This window comes from Sesamum indicum, linkage group LG1 (genome assembly GCF_026168435.1).
Source record: "Sesamum indicum cultivar Baizhima isolate 11 linkage group LG1, ASM2616843v1, whole genome shotgun sequence".
In the NCBI taxonomy this organism is placed as follows: Eukaryota; Viridiplantae; Streptophyta; class Magnoliopsida; order Lamiales; family Pedaliaceae; genus Sesamum; species Sesamum indicum.
In genome coordinates this window covers 13,007,730-13,025,970 of record NC_142657.1, presented here as the reverse complement: position 1 = coordinate 13,025,970, position 18,241 = coordinate 13,007,730, and the positions used below count along the sequence as shown (strand labels likewise).

Genomic DNA, 18,241 nt, shown 5'->3' with positions numbered 1-18,241 from the left:
CTCTGTGAAAAAAAGATACATATTCGTTCCATCTACTGTATTACAAAAATCTGACTTTTACCATTTATGAGAAGAATCAACACTTGTTTTAGTTGCACAAGAACAATGGCATTCTTACACGACGATAAACATGAGAAACAATTTCTGATGTTAGAAGCCTTCCAAGACTGTAGAGTATAATGTTAGAAGGGTTGCAGTGGTGGAAAGATTGTGAGAATGCTAAAATAGTCACATCTTTCCAGTTTCTGCAAGTATCCTCTCAATCTCTTCAAGAAGTCGCTCCTTTTCGTCTGCCAACTCCTGGTTCTGTTTCTGAAGTTCTTCTATTTGCTTAGTCTGTTCAGAATCCTTTCTGCAATTTATCAAGAAAGACAATTGTGTTAGAAACTATAGCTGGACTATTGCAAAATATGTTTATCAGAAATAGGAAAAAAGGGGATCTGTGGGCGAACTTGTGGTTTGCTATTGTTTGATTGGACAAATTTTAGCTTAAACTAGAAATGGTTGAACCAAGTTCAATCATAGGTTGAGCATATTGACACTCGGTGTGATTGATTAGATTCGGTCAAAATAAGTCTGGGTTAGGATTTTCTTAACATCTTATTGTCTTACCTATTCATGAAGGCCAAGTTAAGTTTGAGTGAACGCACTTCCTTCTCAAGATTCTCACACCGCTTCAAAATGGCTTGCATATCTGAAGCAACTGCAGGTGTTGAACTTCTTTCCTTAGCTTCCGCCATCCTTCATTACCCAGAAAAATCAGTACAAATTAACTTTGGTATAAACTTTCGCAACACAAATTAAAATGTTAAGTCATTAATGGTAATAGGAGACAAGCCAGTCATAAGAAAGACTAATAGTGTGATGTGATTTTAAGAAACAAGTACTGAATTGCAGAATATGTGATCAATAATAAACTGATTACTCTTTTTCAAGGTGAAAGTATAACATACTTTCTTGATCGCTCCACCCTACGCTTTTTTGTTGGATCTCCTCTGTCAGCTGCATGCAATGAGGTTATGAGCAACAAATTTATGTATAGTTTATGGTATGTATACGAAAGATGATATATAACATTATAAACAAAACAACACGCGCTCTCATCCAAAGGATGTCTGGACATCCAAGTGAGGCTCTCAAACTCAATTTGTGACCTGTACCTAATATAATGTTACTAAAACCTGCCGAAAATGACAGGAAATATACTTCCCTCAGAGTGACTCTTAACAGTTCAAAGAGAGTACAGACAGTGCTTTAAATTCTCATTCAACATTGGTTTCTACATGATTCTGTTTTACCTGAACCAGCTGATGTTGCAGATCCATATCGTATTAAACCTCCTTTCTGCTAATCGTTCAAAGCAACACAAAGCTGGAATCAGCCAATCTAAAGCAAACACTAGATGATATTTTTATGGAAAAATAGACAGTTGATTCAGAGGTACCTTCTGATCTTCTCTTGAGTTATCATGTATATGTTCCCTCACACCTGAAAACAGATAGGGTATATAACATCAACATCGATTCTTAAATAAATGCAAATAGTAAGCGAGAGAATCCATCATTTACATAAATTTATTTGGTTATATATTTGTGATTTGAACCTTTAGTTCTTAAAGAATCTTCTGGACTCCTTCCGCTTCCCATTTGATTCCTAGAGCTCTCACAAACAGTAGGAGCTTGAGCTGAAAAGTAAGGATCATCAGACATATCAAAACCATTTGAAACTACAGGTGGAGCAGCTGAGGATTCGCTTTGAGATGGCTCCCGTGATATTGTGCTCATTTGGGTTGGGTTCTGAGGACCCATAATACCTTCCATTAATGACTCTTCAATCGTTTGTAGAACTCGGGTTTCTGTAACTCCAAGTGTGGATAAATCTGGAAAAGTTCCCTGATTTTCATATGCATGAATTTGTTGGCTCTGGTTTAAGCTAGTATTGCCCAAAACTACTTCTCCGGGACTATAGTAGTCAAGAGAACTGTCATCAATAACTTCTTTCCCCACTTGGTGAACAAGCTTTTTGCGCTCCAAGGTACCCTTCAGCATGCTCACAACCGAAGAAATCTTATCCAAATCCCCAACTTGTGGATTATCAAAAGTCGATGAAGCTGAATTAGATGGAGAGAGAAATGGATTGAATCGGTTGGGATTTTCATATGTTGAAATGTCATTGAATCCGTTTGCATCTGCAGGTTCTTGTTTGTAGTTGTTTGGTGTTTGTGAGTTTTGCATAGCAACATATCTCCTCCTGCAAGAATATAATGAAGTTGAGATAAGTTTATGAAATTACATAGGTCTACTCTCCTGGAGAAAACACTTTGCCCTTCTGGTTTGAAACTACTTAAACTTTTCAGTTCAAATGGTACCTTAACTCAGACGACCGACTTCTAGTCATCGGTTGAGGACTGTGAAACCATGCCTGTAAGTAAGCTAACAATTGGATTCAGTCTGAAACCTTAATTTAGATGACCTTTTCAAACTAATGTTTATACCTTTGCCAGAAACAGATTACTAGCCTGCAACATCCTGATGGAAACAAAGCCACAATTATCCAATTAGAACTTTTAAAATGACCTTTCAAGAATCAACAATATGAGTCTATCAATATATATAGATATACATATATATGTATATATAAATCCACCAAATATATGCAATCATAACAAGTTTGTAATAAAAATTTGTATATTTTATCACATTGGGAAGGATGGAAAACTGCGAATACCTGTCCAAGAGAGAGTGTTAAAAGGAACAATGAAATGAACTTGCAAGCAGCCATACAGAAAAACTTAAATAGAAATGAAAGTGAGGGGGTGAGTGAAAAACCTGGAAGTACCAGAGTTGCTTACCTGGTTGAATCTAGATCATTTGAAGAATCAGCAGCCAAAGAAGTAGATTGTGGAAATGGAATGTTATCATTTGGTTTCTTCTGAATTGCAGCCGTATTTTGATTAGTTAAACTCGCTAGTTCAGTAGAGATCCTGGATTTTACATGAACCGCCATCAAGATGGATTGCCAGACGTAAAGATAACAACAGATGTGATGCAGCTGAGCAGGATTTCAAGAACAGAGTGTTGATAGAACCAAGATAACCAAAAACCACTTTAGATTCAGGCGTTATATGTGCATATGGGAAAACAATGTCTCCAACAAGTCGCCTAGTAAAATAATCAACTCATATTCATCATAGGTAGACTTTAGGACGAGAATGAGAAGTTATCCCTTACTCTCAGCGTTTGAACTTCTTTTCATAAAATTATTTAGTTGTTTCTGGGATACGGAACTTCATTCTCGAGAGCGAGTCCAACTCATTAACCACAGTAGAAGGGTTAAAGGGAAGCCATAAACTCAAGCACATGATTGAAACAACAAAAGGTTTGCATCACATATAGCAACTTTATTTCTAAAGCGAAACTCAATACTATAATTTCATTAACATAAGTAAATCGGTCCAGTTCTAGAATTTAGAAATGAAAAGTAAAATATATTTAAAGTATATTAATACTGCTTCAAGAAGTATAATTCCTAATTTCACCAGTTCTTGAAGCTGGAAGCAAAGAGATGATTGAATAGAACTGATCTACTACTGAAAGCCTGAAATTAAAACAGACCAACCTTTTTGATGCTTGTCGAGGACGAGTCCCTGTGCCTGTTGAATGGCAACCATTGTTCTGGTATACAAGAAGAAAATACCAATTTAGACTAGCAAGAAAGAAGGAGAACTAGATTTAAATGGAATGCTGTCATGCAAGAAATGTGGATACATCATGGATTCCGCAGTGTAGCTTAGCTAATTTCTCCTGTAGTACTAGTCAATTAAACCTCTACAAAACTTAAAGTAGAAGTTTACTTAGCGGAATAGGAATATAAGAACAGAGCAGCAAAGCCTGACTCAGCTAATGCATATTTGAAATGAAAATTGAGTGACAATTTGCTTAGGTCCATTTCTTCCAGCTATAAACACATATCAAGGAAAGTGAGCAGCAAAAGAAGAGAAAAACAAGCCATTTGCTTGCCTCTCCGCTTGTAAGCCAGCTCTTGAAGAGTTCCTCACTATCAGTTCGAAAATTTTGAGTCAGATTCTTAAACCCCAACATCTCCATAGTTGGAGCTGGCATTCCAACCGAGCTCTCCATCATGGTCTTTATGAACAACTCTTCGCTTGTGTTTCTGTATAACTCTGAGAAGCTCCTTCCATCCATCTCCATAAATTTCACTAGTAGTTGTTTCACACACACTAACCAAACAGCTTCTCTTCTTTACACCTTTGAACACAGCGTTTTCGTTTCACAACCAGCCTTTGGGAAAATGAAGCAGAAAGAACCAAGATAGCTTTCACAGAAACAATCGGCTCTTTATCAAGAAAAGCTAATGAAATCTCCAATCTTGTGACAGGAAAAGCAATTACAACTTTGCTTTTCTAACACAAAACTCAGGTTAGAGCTTTCTCATCAAAGCCAAACTTTGAACCTCATGAAAACTTATAGCACACTCCTTAAGTTGCAACAAGAAACGTAACCGGTATATATTTCCTACCAAGCCAAAGAATGGATCTTTTCTTGTCTAGATTTTGAAACAACAAGAAGCACCTCTAGGGTCAATATGGTATGGCAGAACTGTTCCAAGACTAATAATACAAGCAATCATAGAATCTTCACTATAAAATGAGCACAAGTACAGTATCCTGTTGTTGAAAATCATGTGAAAACAGTTCCTGTCTCTTTCAAGTGTAGTTTCTTTCCTTCAATTTGAACAATTGACAAACACATGGTGGGCTCAACTTACAAATAAAAATATGCATGAATGTAGGAATCAAAAAGCATAATCCTGCACAAGATTCCAGTCAACCCCATTCGTCTTTTTGCTTATGTCAAATAAATAAAATAAAATTTAGTTGCAACATTTACCTTAAATTACCAAAATCCTACATCGCTATTAGCTCTATTGCACTTAGCACCTTGAAGGTGCAATTCTTGGACAGGCCCGCAAGACCCAAAGGCCAGCAACTACCACATATGATCCACTACAGAGCAACGTCATGTGTGTGTGTGACAAGATTCAGATCAAACATCGTAGAAAGAACAAGAACAGAGAAGGTTGTAAAATCAAGAATTGAAAGGACTATAAGAGATTGAATGTTGATATGAAAGGTTTTGGGTTTTGGGTTGAAGCAAAAGCGCCGAACAAGTTTTGAAGGCCATGAAAACGACTTCCAGTTCCTGCAACTTCCGTCCGATTTTTATCTATTTAAATAAGGTAGCCGTTAGTAGATGTTTTACTTTTACTCATACCTTTTTTTTCTTTTTCTTTTTTTAAAGAATCGAATGAAAAATATCAAAATTACATTATTTTAATAAATATTAGGGATAATTACACTCCCCTCCAGATTGGTGTAATTACACGTAAACCTCCTATGATTTGAGAAATTACACAGCGCCCCTGAGTTTGCTTTTTTCTAACAAATAAGTTCCTTCATTAGTCAAAATGCACTGAATTTACTTATATTAATAAAAAAAAAATTGAATAAAAATTGATATTTCCTTAATTGACTTATTATTAACTTATTGCAGGTTAAACAATTTATTTTCATTAAACTACCCTTATAACGGTGACGATATGCCTCCTCACATGCATTAACGCGTAAAGATGTATGAAGGTAATTTGATCATAAAAAAATTTATTTGACCTGCAATAAATAAATAAAAAGTCAATCAGGGGATAAATATAGATTTTTTTTATCTTTTAGTTAATATCAATGCATTCGATGAATTTTGACTAACGGAGGGATTTATTTGTTAGACGGAACCAAACTTTAGGGGTGCTAAATGTAATATCTTAAACTACATGAGGCTTACGTGTAATTACATCAAACTTTATGGAAGAGGAGTGTAATTATCCATGAATATAAATGTAACTATTGACATGGACCACTATATTTAATTTTTTTATACTAAAGAGGTAATTACACTCTACTCCCCTGAGGTTTGATATAATTACACGTAAATCCCCTGTAGTTTGAAAAATTACATCTAGCACCCTTGCTACATGCGTCCGTCTAACAAATAAGTCCCCTTCTCCTTAGTCAAAATTCATTAAATTTACTGATATTAAAAAATAAATTTGAATAAAAATTTATATTTATTTTCGATTGACTTATTGCAGGTCAAATAATTTTTTTAAACTAAACCACCTTTATAACGGTGAAGATATACATCTCCTCACATGCATTAATGCATGAAAACCTACAGGGGTAATTCGATCATAAAAAAAAATAATAAATTATTTGACCTACAATAAGTCAGGTTCAAGCTAATAGGGGGTAAAAATAATTTTTTTGTTAGTATAACTAAATTCGTTGAATTTTGACTAACGGGTGGACTTATTTGTTAGACGAAAGCAAACTTTAGGGATGCTGGTGTAATTTTTTAAATTACATATAGTTTACATATAATTACACTAAATCTCAGGAAATGAAAGTGTAATGATCCCTATACTAAATTTGTATATGAATTTAAAATAAAATATTAAATAATATGGATTATACTACATTAAAACAATGTAAGTTTTATCATTGAGGTGATTTGCACAATTTGATATTTTTTATGTTTGATATATACAGGATACATTATTTAAAATAGACCAAGTAAGTGAAATTTATGACATGTAAACAAACATATGATATGTTGCTATGTACCTTAAAATATAAATCAATCATTGTCCATCTTATTTCTAAAACTTGGAACATCATCTAACCTAATCCACCATTTTCATTTTAGGAAAATATTCATTTAGGCAACCTAATCCACCACTAAAATCACTAAATAATTCCATAATTATAACTATAGTTGAAATTAGGAGGAAAAATTGCATAATACCCCCTGTGTTATATGAAAATTGCTAAAAAATTATATGTGTTACTTATATAGGCAAAAAGAACCCCCTATAATTATAAACCTTGTAAAAAAAATCTTTTCGTTAAAAAAATGGAGAGTTATTTACACGTGCTTGAAAGGAAAGTGGGATAATATTTTCACTTATTTTCAGTCTTTGAACACTTTAAATGGACAAAAGTACCCCTATCTTATATGTCTATTTTCAAATGATCAATCGAGTCTAGGGTTTGAATATAATAGTGATAGCAACTATTTTATTATTATTAAAAAAAACAATTAAAGAAAAAGGGGGGGGGGGGTGCAATTTTGGAGTTGTGTTGGAAGTAGACAAGCAGTTGGAATCAAGAGTTACAAGCTACGTACGCCAATACAAATTTAGTCAACTAATAACTAACTAATTGTGTTGAGTTCCAAACACGGCCTTAACACATCAAACATCAACCGGCCACCCCATCTCATATGTTGATTCATGATCCGCGCCGGCAACCTTTTCTTCTGACTACTAAATCATTCTTCCTTCACTCTTTGACTATGTTTCAATATATATTTGGACAACAACAAAAAAAATGTATCCATATCATATCTGACCAGATCGAATTCATTAAACAATAAATAAAATATATTTTTTATATGACTGATTATTTTTTTTTAAACTGTACACTACTTGTATGACAAGGTGCATTGCACTTGTCGTATAATTAGTCACGTGGCCTTGTTTGGCCTACAAAATTTCATTTACTGAGTTATTCTATTACAGAGCATCCACCTGTGGTGGTCGAGTTTTTTCAGACTGAATTTTAGGTGGTGGTGTAAGTTTCATGTCAAGTTTGAATCTCTCATGTTTTCCAGAAATGTCAACCTCTCCTATTTTTTAAGTTGATTTTTACCTCCATCACTAAGGTTGCATTTGGATAAAATGTTTTAATTTGAAAAGCGGATTTGAATTCAGGATTTCGAAAAGTGGTATAAATTTATCCAAACGAATTTGAAGAATTTGTTATTATGAATTTGAAATTCTTGGATCAAAATCTATCGATCCAAACACAACATAAAGTTGTGTACCCGTTATAAATTATAAATACACCTCCTGATGGGGTGACGTTGTAACTTTTCTTACACAATATTAACATAATAATAGAGGACTAAATCAAATATGTTGATTACAACTTCAACAAGTTGACTATTTTAGCATAGTTTTCTTACTAATATTTCGGAGAAAAAGCAACTGATGTGACATGTGAGAATTATTCTCTAGAATTAGTCTTTCATTAATTATAAATTTAAATTGCGAGCTTAAAAAATAATAAGATATATTTAAAAATATTAAATTACCCAAGTTGGACACGTGTTTTTTTAATTAATTAAATTTCGTTTCAGCTCGTGTAGATCAATAATTGAATCAAATTCAAATACGGTTTTTCAAACTCGGTAATAATTCAAGCAAGTTTGATTAATATATGTATTTGATTTGATTTGAATCATTTGCCCGTATAAATTTGAGTTGATTCGAATTATTTGCAGTCGTCTATGCACGGACACTCCAAAAAATACTCGATGTAGTGTCGGACAAGGACACAGCAATAGAGTGTCCAAAGATTTAAAAAAAAAAAGAAAAAAAGTGACACAGCACTGCTATTGGCATGTCCGACACGTTTCGGAGGAGTGTCCGACATGTTTTGAATTTTTTTTATAATTTTAAAATTTTTTTGGTTGTCTTTAAAAAAAAAAGAATTTTGGATTTAATAAAAAGAAAAAAAAATTCATTCCTCTTAAACTAAAAGTATTAGGATTAAATTACTAAAAATTTGAGAGATGATCAAGATAATTTAAATTATTTAAAAGTTTTTCATTATCTTCTTTTAAAAATAAACTGATTATGTATATTTTTTAAATGATGATTGATTAAAAATGCAGATGTAAGACATGTTTGTTTTATACTTTATCTTAAAATTATATTGAATATTTTAATTTTATGAGAAATTGAGAATATATATATATATATTATATATAGCCGTGTTAGTACCGTGTCGAGTCCTAATTTTATTATATTATTCGTGTAGCCGTGTCCGTGTCCATGCATCACAGACAACATTATTATCTTCAAAATATGTGAGTAAAGTATTATCCAAAGTTAAGAAAAGTTAGATAAAAATTGTAGTTTGCATAACAATATTCACAAGTAATTCAGAAAGATCAAATTATCAATATTATAATAAGCTCACGTAAACAAATCCCAAGGTTATTTTAGAAATTTCAGTATAAAAGGACGGCATATGATATTACCGATTTACCCTTAATGATACTGGAGTGATGGTCACGTATTCAATCAGTTAATTATGGGCAACATAGTAATACACCTCTCCATCACAAATGCAGGCAAAAAAACCCTATGGATTCTAAGGCCGAAAACCAATTGGGCCCGGCCCAAAACTCTAGCCCATTCACCAACTGGACAACTCTCTACCTTTTGCTTTTTTTTTAAATTACAGATAGACCCTCTCTAAAAATGCTAAATAACAATTTTCTCCAAATTTAAATAAATGGTAAAATTAAAAATTTATGTAATTTTTATTGCTAACGTCAGTGCTCTTCGTCAAAACCCTAATGAAAGGAAGTCAGTTGTAAACCGTAAATTTTTGAAAATGGTGTAAATATAATTTAAAATATTTTTTGAAAAAAAAGTATAATTTTATATTTTTAAAAAGAGTCTAAGATATATATATAGATACAGATATTCTTTATGTATTATTTCTGGAAAAGGGTCAGCTTTAATTAAAGTTGGAAAAAGATGAATGGAGCAATGAAAGCATAAAGTAGCAGTCTAGAGACAGAAAACAATGATGTCCGCCGTTGGGCATTTCATTTTCTGGCATCATTGTCTGAATTGTCCCCATTCTCATACTATTATTATCAAACCAAAAAGGCTTTGAAATAAGGACATCCTCGTCCGTCCACGATGTCTTACTTGATTGGTAATGTTAAAATTTTGTAATTTGAATTTTACGAATGTGAGCGTATGTTTACTTCTGTATAATTCTGTTACCTTTTTATTTCATTAAATGCATTTCTTGATTTGAAATTATTGATATGTGGAGCCGACTTCTGAATTTGAATGTATTGAATAATGTAATGAATACATATTTAAAAATAATAAAAAAAAAATAGGGGCATTTTTGTATGCTTCTCACTTGGCATAATAAATTTTAATATCTCAATCCGTAATAATGACAACAACGACGACTATGACATGTCAACTACATTATTAATTTTATGATGGATGTCAGAGTGTGAATCGACTAAAACACCCTTATTTATCATTTTTTTCTTTCAACAAATAACAATACATTTCTTATTAATTAATTTAATTAATAGTTTTTCATATTTAAAGTTATTTCATGAATTTTAATCCATTATTAGTTTTATATTTCTTCTTTTTTATTCAATTACATATATATAATAAAAATTTAAGTCGTTTTACAGTATGGTGGTGTCGATATAAATTACGATTACAATTTTAAAGGGTCCAACTTATAATTTTTTAAATAATATGAGAGTATCTGCATAATTCTACATAATATTTTAAGCTAATGTAATTACCATAATAACATTGCAAAGGTGGCACTAGAAAAAATATGATTTTCTGCTACAATTGATTACTACAGCCAAAAGAAAAAAAATCACGGCAAATACAAATTAACTACAGCTTCGCAATAGCTATTAGCCTTTGTTTCTGCAAGTGTGTCCAAAATATTACCCATGGCAAATATTTTGGCTATGTCCAGAAACCATTGTGAATATTGATTAATTGTAGTAAAGATTTAAATTTTTGCTTTTGATTTTATTTAACCGTGGTTAATAGTATTGATTTACCACGATTATAAGCTGTGGTTATTTATAATGTAGCGAATTTTTTTTTTTTTTTTGTGGTGTTGAGGGTAAATGTAATCGTTCGTAAAAATGAAGACATATAACATAATATTAAAATAAAATTAAAAAAAAAAGGAAGTAATAAAATTAAAGACGTATAACATAATATTCATAAAAAATAATATTAAAAAAATATTAACACCCTTCTCTTTTTAATTCAAGCATATGTATTTTAATTTTCTATTATGAATGCCAATTAGAATAATTTATTTTCATGTAGTATAATTATATATATTATGGGAGTTATTGTATATTTAATGTAGTTGCTGTTGAAACTAAATAATAATATAGTATTTATTTTTTATATTATATGTTATAAAATATCTTTATTACACATAAAACATTACTAATTAATTTGACCTGTCATTAATTGAAATATTTAAGCATGACATAGTAATTTATATATTTACAGCTACAAGTATGAAATAAATATTTTGCTAAAAAATTAGCAAAATGAGAAGTTTCCGCGGATACGTTTCTCCCTCGACAGTGTAAGGGATACGTCATAGTTTGTATAATGCACATGAACTAACTGAGTATCATAAGTTTTTACTGAGTATCCTTTGTCTAACATTTTCGACGATCATGGCAGAAACTCAAAGATTTTGTAGGAACATTAAGAAGAGAGTGTTTCGAAGGAAATTAGATAATTTCGAAATTATCGTCCATTTTTGTTTTCATAAAATGAAAAAAAAAAAAAAACTTTTTTCATGATTTCAATGGGATAATTACACTACTCTTTCATGAGGTTTGATGTAATTACATGTGAACCTCCCATAATCTGAAAAGTTACGTCTAGTATCTTGTTATTTGTTTATGTCTAACAAACAGATTTCATAGTCAGAATTCGTCGAATTTGCTGATATTAGCAGAATAAATAAATAAATAAAAATTTATATTTACCCCTAATTGACTTATTGCAGGTCAAGAAAATATTTTTCTAACCAAACCACTCTTATACGTAATTAGTGGAAAGATCTATTTGTTAAACGAAAACGAACATCAGATGTACTAAATGTAATTTTTCAAACCAAATTTTAAGAAATAAGAGTGTGATTGTCCCTAAAAATTAGCAACCCTCAATTTATTTTCAAAATTTTAACGAATTAATTTATTTAAATTCTAAATTTAATTACAAATTTGACCAAAAATAGCATATTATTAGCTCCAGAACTTATTTTATAATTACATTAAATAATTTTAAGGAAAAGTATTACTTTAGTCCGCTAAGTCTACCTAATTTTAATTTTAGTTCGATAACTATGTCCATTTTTGTTTAGGTCCAATAACTTAAAAAAAATTGCTTACTTTTAGTCCTCTGACAGATTTTCAGACAATTTTACCCTTATGAGTGCATATGGACCGAAACTGCCTTTCAAAAGTTGCATAGGGGTAAAATTGTCCGAAAATCTGCCAGAGAACTAAAAGTAAGCAATTTTGTAAGTTACTGGATCTAAACAAAAATGGACATAGTTATCGGACTAAAATTAAAATTAGGCATACTTAGCGGACTAAACTAATACTTTTTCCATAATTTTATAAGTTGAAAAAATTATATTATAAGGTATTTAAAAAATAGATTTACCCTTATTTCTTGAAAAGTAGCATATAAAGCTGAAAGAAGAGCAATAATAACGAATAATTCTCCAAAAAGAAAAAAGAAGGAACAATAATTTATTGAATTAAATATTAGTGATGACTGGGTCAACCCACGTTTTCACACGACCCGACCCGTTTTCACAAGGACCGGTGGGGAACACATCCCAGATGCTCACGTGTCAGACATTCTTTGGATGGCATTGGTATCACCAACAGTTATTTCTGGTATAAATATGTGCTGTAGGACAGAACAGAACCCAAACTAAAAACATTAACAAGAAAAAGAAAAAAAGGAAAAAAAAAAAAAAAGGGAAAGAAAGATAATCCCAGAAGAGATGAGAAGAGAGAGAATGAAGGAGAAGGAATGAACCTCTGAATAAAAGGAAAAACAAAAAAAAGAAGAAATTTTCTTATTACCAAAAATCAAAAAGAAAAAAGAATCAGAGAGAGGAGGAACATACAGGTTGCAGCTTGCCAAGCATACACTCACGGCGTAAGAGACAGAGATTGAGAGACACGCAGAAATCGATATTTTGTATTCCATTATTATTATTATTTTTATATAGTAAAATCACGCACAGATAGACATGCATTTTTGTATGTTTGCGGGCTTGTGAATCCGTGTGACGGGTTCAATTCCTTTTTCTTTTCTTGTTTTGTTCCATTCTCTCTCATTCCTTTCTTTTTCTTTCTGATTAAAGAGATTGCGTTAGAGGGATCTTTCTTCTCTTGAATTCTTGATCTCTTCTGATTAAAGAGATTGCGTAAGATTATATGGGGAGGGCTCGTTGATCTCTTCACCGTTTCTTTGTCCAAGGTATGTTTGATGTTTTGGGGGGCTTGATTTCTGTTTGGTCTTTTTCTGTGTCTGTCGGATCTTAAGTCTGGTGTTTGGATTGTGCTTTTAGATTGATGTTTTTCTCTGTTTATTTTGTGGGATGTCGAATTTTGCCTAATGTGGTGCCTCCCTTTTTGTGATTCTGTGGTTGGGGTTTCTTCTTATCCTCCCCCTCCACCCCCTCGTTTTTGGAAAGGAAAAAAAAAAATTGGTTTCTGGTTTTGGAAATTATGGCCAAAATTGTAAGAGGGCTGTCTTTGTTTTTGACAAGTGGATCAGATTTGGACAGGTTCTTGATCTTTTCTTAAATCTTGGATAAGTTTGAAGCGAACGCTTTGAGGTTGGGTTATAGTTTGCTACACAAATTGAATCTTTTGGCAAATTTTTTTCAAATAAAATTTGGTAATTACAGAAGTATCAAACCTGTCATCCGTGTTGCTATGCACAAATACACGCAGAAACTTGTATGTTTTTGGGGAAAAAATATGTTCTTGGAAGAAATTCCTGGGATTTTCATATACATTTGCTTAGCTGAGTGTATTTTTCATCCCTTTGTTTTCTTTTTTTTTTCTTGCCTGAAAGAATTTCGTTTGAGGTCAATCTTCATAGATTATACAGAAAGGGAAAAAAATCAGTTAAATTAGCTAACTTTCTTCATTTGTAAGAGATGGTTAAATCTTTCTTATGCTGCTTTGAATTTGTTTATGCATTTATGGCGTTATTCTCATCTTTTTCTTGCTTTTGGTTGCTTTTGCATGGTCACCGTTAGGTGGGATTGATTGAATTGATTTTCATTTTTTTTTTGTCATTGTTGACTTAGTGGCGAAGAGGGCCCTCAAAAGCGGCAGAAATTCATAAAGCAATGGGTCCAATGTCATGTGAATTTATAAAAGCAAACTGACATGAATTATGTGTCCCTATTGCTGTCTGAATTTCTAGTTTCTTACAGGTCTTAAAGTTGGTTCATAATGGCTTGTCTTGACCACTAGAACTGCATTAGTCCCATGTTTTCTCTCACTGAGGTGGTGCCTCTTGTTTACATCTTCATGAACCCTCTACTCTGCGGCCCGTCTTTATGATCTATCTGCCTCATAAATGAATTATTTTCTTGGCACTGGTAATTGCTGTGTGCATTTACTGCTGAATTTGGTCTCTAATTATTACTTTGTTTCACAGATGTGATTCATTCTTGCAATTCTTGTGCTGCTGCTCTTGTTTTTTCCTTTCTTGAGATGCTCGATGTACTTATGCGCGTTGGGAGTTTGATCAAATGATATCCGTTGTTTCAACTTTTACCCCTACTCTTTTACTGAATGTTTGCTTTTTTCATCCACACTGTTATGATATTTTGGACTTATTGTTAAAGCCTCACATTTAGCTTACTTTTCCCATTCTTTCTGCACCTCTCGCCCTGTATGTCTTTCTCTGTGTTTAATTTTATATTGTTTCCTTTTATTCCCAGTAATCGATGCTAGTTCATTGATTTTTCGTGGTGAAGAAAATAAGTTGCCTCTCTTCATCAAGCATTTTTTTTTTGTGTGTGTGGTTTGTGCAGATTCTAGATAAGTCCGGACACCATGAAGAATAGAGATGGAAAGCCAAATTCTCAATCAGAAAAAAGTTCTAGGACAGTCCACTTGGCGATAATGTTTGTTGTGCTGTGTGGGCTTTCTTTCTACCTTGGAGGAATCTTTGGTTCTGAAAAGAACAGATACAATACTAATGACATTAGTAAAGTTTTTGGAGGTTCCAAGGAAGCGTTGCCATGTGCTCTCCAAGTCAAAACTGTAAACTTCTCCGAATGCAGCCCAGATTTGCAGGATTACACACCATGCACGGATCCGAAGGTGATTTCTATCTGTCCGTCTTATGGTTTTGAAGTTATCTTTGATATCTCAATGTAGCTTATACGAATGATGTTGCGCTAATGTTGTAGAGGTGGAAGAAATTCAATGTTCATCGACTTGCATTTCTGGAGCGCCATTGCCCTCCAGTGTTTGAAAAGAAGGAATGCTTAGTTCCTCCACCTGATGGTTATAAGTTACCGATCAGATGGCCAAAGAGCAGGGATGAATGTTGGTACAGGTAAATTGAGCACTTCCTACTCAATAATTCTGAAATTTTAGCAGTATACTGCTGTTAATCTGCCGTGATGTGATTACTGTCGGAAAAACTTATCCCTCAAATGGTTGGATTGTGTCAGAAATGTACCATATGATTGGATTAACAAACAAAAATCAAATCAACATTGGCTGGTGAAAGAAGGGGAAAAGTTCCTCTTCCCCGGTGGTGGCACTATGTTCCCGAATGGTGTGAGTTCCTACGTTGATTTGATGCAAGAGTTGATTCCGGAAATGAAAGATGGGACCATCAGGACGGCCATTGATACTGGATGCGGGGTGAGTTTGCATTATCTTCAATAGGGCCCTGGTCGTTCGCTTTTCTGTGTCAGGATTGATAAGTAGAATCATTAAAAGGAGACGTGAGGATAAATATCAAGTCTGCTGCTTTTTGTTGCCTTATTTTACTTCAAACGTCAACTATACTTGACTTTGAGCATTCAACTGTTACCTTCTTAAATGATTCAGGTTGCTAGCTGGGGAGGTGATTTACTAGATCGAGGAATTCTAACCATCTCTCTTGCCCCCAGAGATAATCACGAGGCTCAAGTGCAATTTGCACTAGAACGGGGAATTCCTGCAATGCTTGGCGTCATTTCAACACAACGACTTCCTTTCCCTTCACTCTCTTTCGATATAGCACATTGCTCAAGATGCCTTATTCCATGGACTGAATTCGGTAAAATACTAAAAAAAAATAGCATCTACTGTTTCCACCTTGCTCAAGATATAAAAGCTCATAGGCTGCTTCTAGTTCTGTAGGACATGTTTTGGCTCTATTTGTTACAATATTTGAGAGTTCGCATGCTGATTCCTAGTTCTGCACGATATGTTTATGCAATCTTCTCTGAGTCTAACCATTGCAATTTTTATCTTTATCAGGTGGAGTTTACCTCTTAGAGATACATCGTATTCTCCGACCTGGGGGCTTCTGGGTACTTTCTGGGCCCCCAGTGAACTACGAGAGACGTTGGAGGGGATGGAACACGACAATTGAGGTTCAGAGAGCAGATTATGAGAAGTTGCAAGATTTGCTCACATCAATGTGTTTTAAACTGTACAACAAGAAGGGCGACATTGCTGTTTGGCAGAAATTATCAGATAAGAGCTGCTATAAGAAGCTTGAGGCCCCGGATTATTACCCACCAAAGTGTGATGATGGTAACGAACCTGATTCAGCATGGTACACTCCGATTAGGCCTTGCGTAGTCACTCCAAACCCGTATTACAAAAGAGTAGCATTAACAAAGCTAGCCAAATGGCCCGAACGACTAAATATTGCTCCTGAGCGCCTTTATGATGTTCGTGGTGGAAGTAGCGATGCTTTCAAGCAGGACAATAAGAAATGGGAAGTACGGGCAAAACACTACAAGAAGTTGCTCCCAGCATTAGGAACTGATGAGATAAGAAACGTCATGGACATGAACACTCTGTATGGGGGTTTTGCTGCTGCTTTCAGCGATGCTCCGTTGTGGGTCATGAACGTCGTTTCCTCGTACTCTGCAAATACACTTTCTGTGGTTTATGACAGAGGCCTCATCGGGACTTTTCATGATTGGTAAACCTCCACTTCAAAATGCATCCCCTCATCCTTTGTGTTACTTGTGTGGTTGGAATATGATGTTAATTACTTGTCTGTCTTGCTAGGTGTGAGGCTTTCTCAACGTATCCTCGAACGTATGATCTTCTTCATCTTGATGGCCTTTTCACCGCTGAGAGCAACAGGTAAGGCTCCTCAACTATGCTCCTCGATGATGGTATTCTTGAAGTTATTGTCTCGTACAATTGACGCCATATTTGTCATAAATTTAAGTCATTACATCAAAGTAGAGATACCTCAAACTCTGACAAACACCTGCATTTATGTTATGCCAAATTTCACCTATAATGCTATAATTAGGATAATTACAAGGTTTCTGTAACATAAGACATGATGGTGGAGGTGCCTTTATACCACACGGCGAAATTGTCACTCAGCTATCATCAATAGTGCTTTTTACTCAAACCTTCACATTCTTGGGCAGGTGTGAGATGAAGTACGTTTTACTCGAGATGGATCGTATCCTCCGCCCCAACGGGTATGCGTTGATCCGGGAATCCAGCTACTTCATGGATTCTATAACCGCAATAGCTAAAGGTATGAGATGGGAGTGTCGTAAGGAAAACTCGGAACCTGATGCCAAAGGGGAAAACATACTGATTTGCCAGAAGCAACTCTGGTTTTCCTCTCAGCAAAGTTCAAGATGATACGGAAATCGAGAAACACTACATGTTCTGGGGATAAGTTTTCATGTAGAGATCAGATAACATTATGTCCAGACTACCATAGGAGAGAATTAAGGTATAATACTACTCACAGGAATGATTTTGTGGGGCACAAACCTCTCAACTGAAGAAGAATTTGGGTACATATAGTAACTGCTTTTTTGTACTGCTTTCTGCGAATTCTTCTTCCAGTTTTTAGTTCAGTATAAAGGGTTAACTGTGCTTTACCCTCTCATGAAAATACTAATAGCCATAAAATCCCGTCGAGCAAACGGAAAGGCAACGTCCCACATCACGGGGTTGCTTTTCCGTTTCTCCAAAAGTTCAGGGGATCGCATTGTTCTTTCATTTTTTAGGGGTTTGTCTTCGGCTTATTAGTATTTTTACAGGGGGGTTTGTTGTAATTTTATTTTTTAAATCTTAATAAAAGATGTTATTTCAAGATCCATGGAACCTCGACGGGCATGTTTAAGTGTTGACGTTGAGGTTTCAAAGAGTCGTAATATTTTGAGTTTGAATCGCACCAAATTTTTGGGTGTTTTCTTATATATGAGGTGGTTGGTTATTTGTAGGCGGGCGTGGTACAAGTTTTGTTA

The 18,241-nt window shown here is 33.9% G+C and overlaps 2 protein-coding genes across 9 annotated transcripts; one reads left to right on the top strand and one right to left on the bottom strand.

The window, feature by feature from the left end:
- Positions 1-3: 3 nt before the first annotated feature.
- On the bottom strand, positions 4-4,750 carry LOC105161837 (protein CYCLOPS). 6 transcript variants are annotated; one of them, XM_020696177.2, is made up of 12 exons: positions 4,020-4,729; positions 3,619-3,674; positions 2,852-2,983; positions 2,495-2,528; positions 2,369-2,421; positions 1,814-2,250; positions 1,604-1,684; positions 1,445-1,488; positions 1,299-1,347; positions 954-1,002; positions 613-741; positions 4-352 (listed from the first exon to the last, which is right to left on the bottom strand). In XM_020696177.2, exons 1-12 carry the CDS (start codon positions 4,209-4,211, stop codon positions 229-231), a joined length of 1,380 nt encoding a protein of 459 aa, XP_020551836.1. In that variant the 5' UTR covers positions 4,212-4,729; the 3' UTR covers positions 4-228. The 6 variants fall into 6 exon arrangements, with proteins under 6 accessions (XP_020551836.1, XP_020551839.1, XP_011077966.2 ...); XM_020696180.2 differs by having other exon boundaries at positions 41-352; positions 1,299-1,344; positions 4,020-4,717; XM_011079664.3 differs by having other exon boundaries at positions 41-352; positions 1,604-2,250; positions 4,020-4,717.
- Positions 4,751-12,683: 7,933 nt separating this feature from the next.
- LOC105159630 (putative methyltransferase PMT20) lies at positions 12,684-18,087 on the top strand. Of its 3 annotated transcripts, XM_011076754.3 has the most exons (9): positions 12,684-12,915; positions 13,124-13,239; positions 14,816-15,107; positions 15,197-15,345; positions 15,464-15,659; positions 15,849-16,059; positions 16,263-16,938; positions 17,028-17,105; positions 17,405-18,087. In XM_011076754.3, the coding sequence occupies exons 3-9, from the start codon at positions 14,838-14,840 to the stop codon at positions 17,625-17,627; spliced, it is 1,803 nt and encodes a 600-aa protein (XP_011075056.1). In that variant the 5' UTR covers positions 12,684-12,915; positions 13,124-13,239; positions 14,816-14,837; the 3' UTR covers positions 17,628-18,087. The 3 variants fall into 3 exon arrangements, with proteins under 3 accessions (XP_011075056.1, XP_088739490.1, XP_011075065.1); XM_088883364.1 differs by having other exon boundaries at positions 12,684-13,239; XM_011076763.3 differs by lacking the exons at positions 12,684-12,915; positions 13,124-13,239 and adding an exon at positions 14,218-14,377.
- Positions 18,088-18,241: the final 154 nt, after the last annotated feature.

What these genes read in the sequence shown, in the direction of transcription:
- LOC105159630 (XM_011076754.3), top strand. Translation starts at nt 14,838, where the DNA reads ATGAAGAATAGAGATGGAAAGCCAAATTCTCAATCAGAAAAAAGTTCT. An exon ending in TATTCCATGGACTGAATTCG is followed by an intron (nt 16,060 to 16,262) that starts GTAAAATACTAA and finishes TATCTTTATCAG; the next exon opens with GTGGAGTTTACCTCTTAGAG. An exon ending in TTCACCGCTGAGAGCAACAG is followed by an intron (nt 17,106 to 17,404) that starts GTAAGGCTCCTC and finishes ATTCTTGGGCAG; the next exon opens with GTGTGAGATGAAGTACGTTT.
- LOC105161837 (XM_011079664.3), bottom strand. Translation starts at nt 4,211, where the DNA reads ATGGAGATGGATGGAAGGAGCTTCTCAGAGTTATACAGAAACACAAGC. An exon ending in AATGATCTAGATTCAACCAG is followed by an intron (nt 2,529 to 2,851) that starts GTAAGCAACTCT and finishes TGTTTCCATCAG; the next exon opens with GATGTTGCAGGCTAGTAATC. An exon ending in AGGGTGGAGCGATCAAGAAA is followed by an intron (nt 742 to 953) that starts GTATGTTATACT and finishes TGGGTAATGAAG; the next exon opens with GATGGCGGAAGCTAAGGAAA.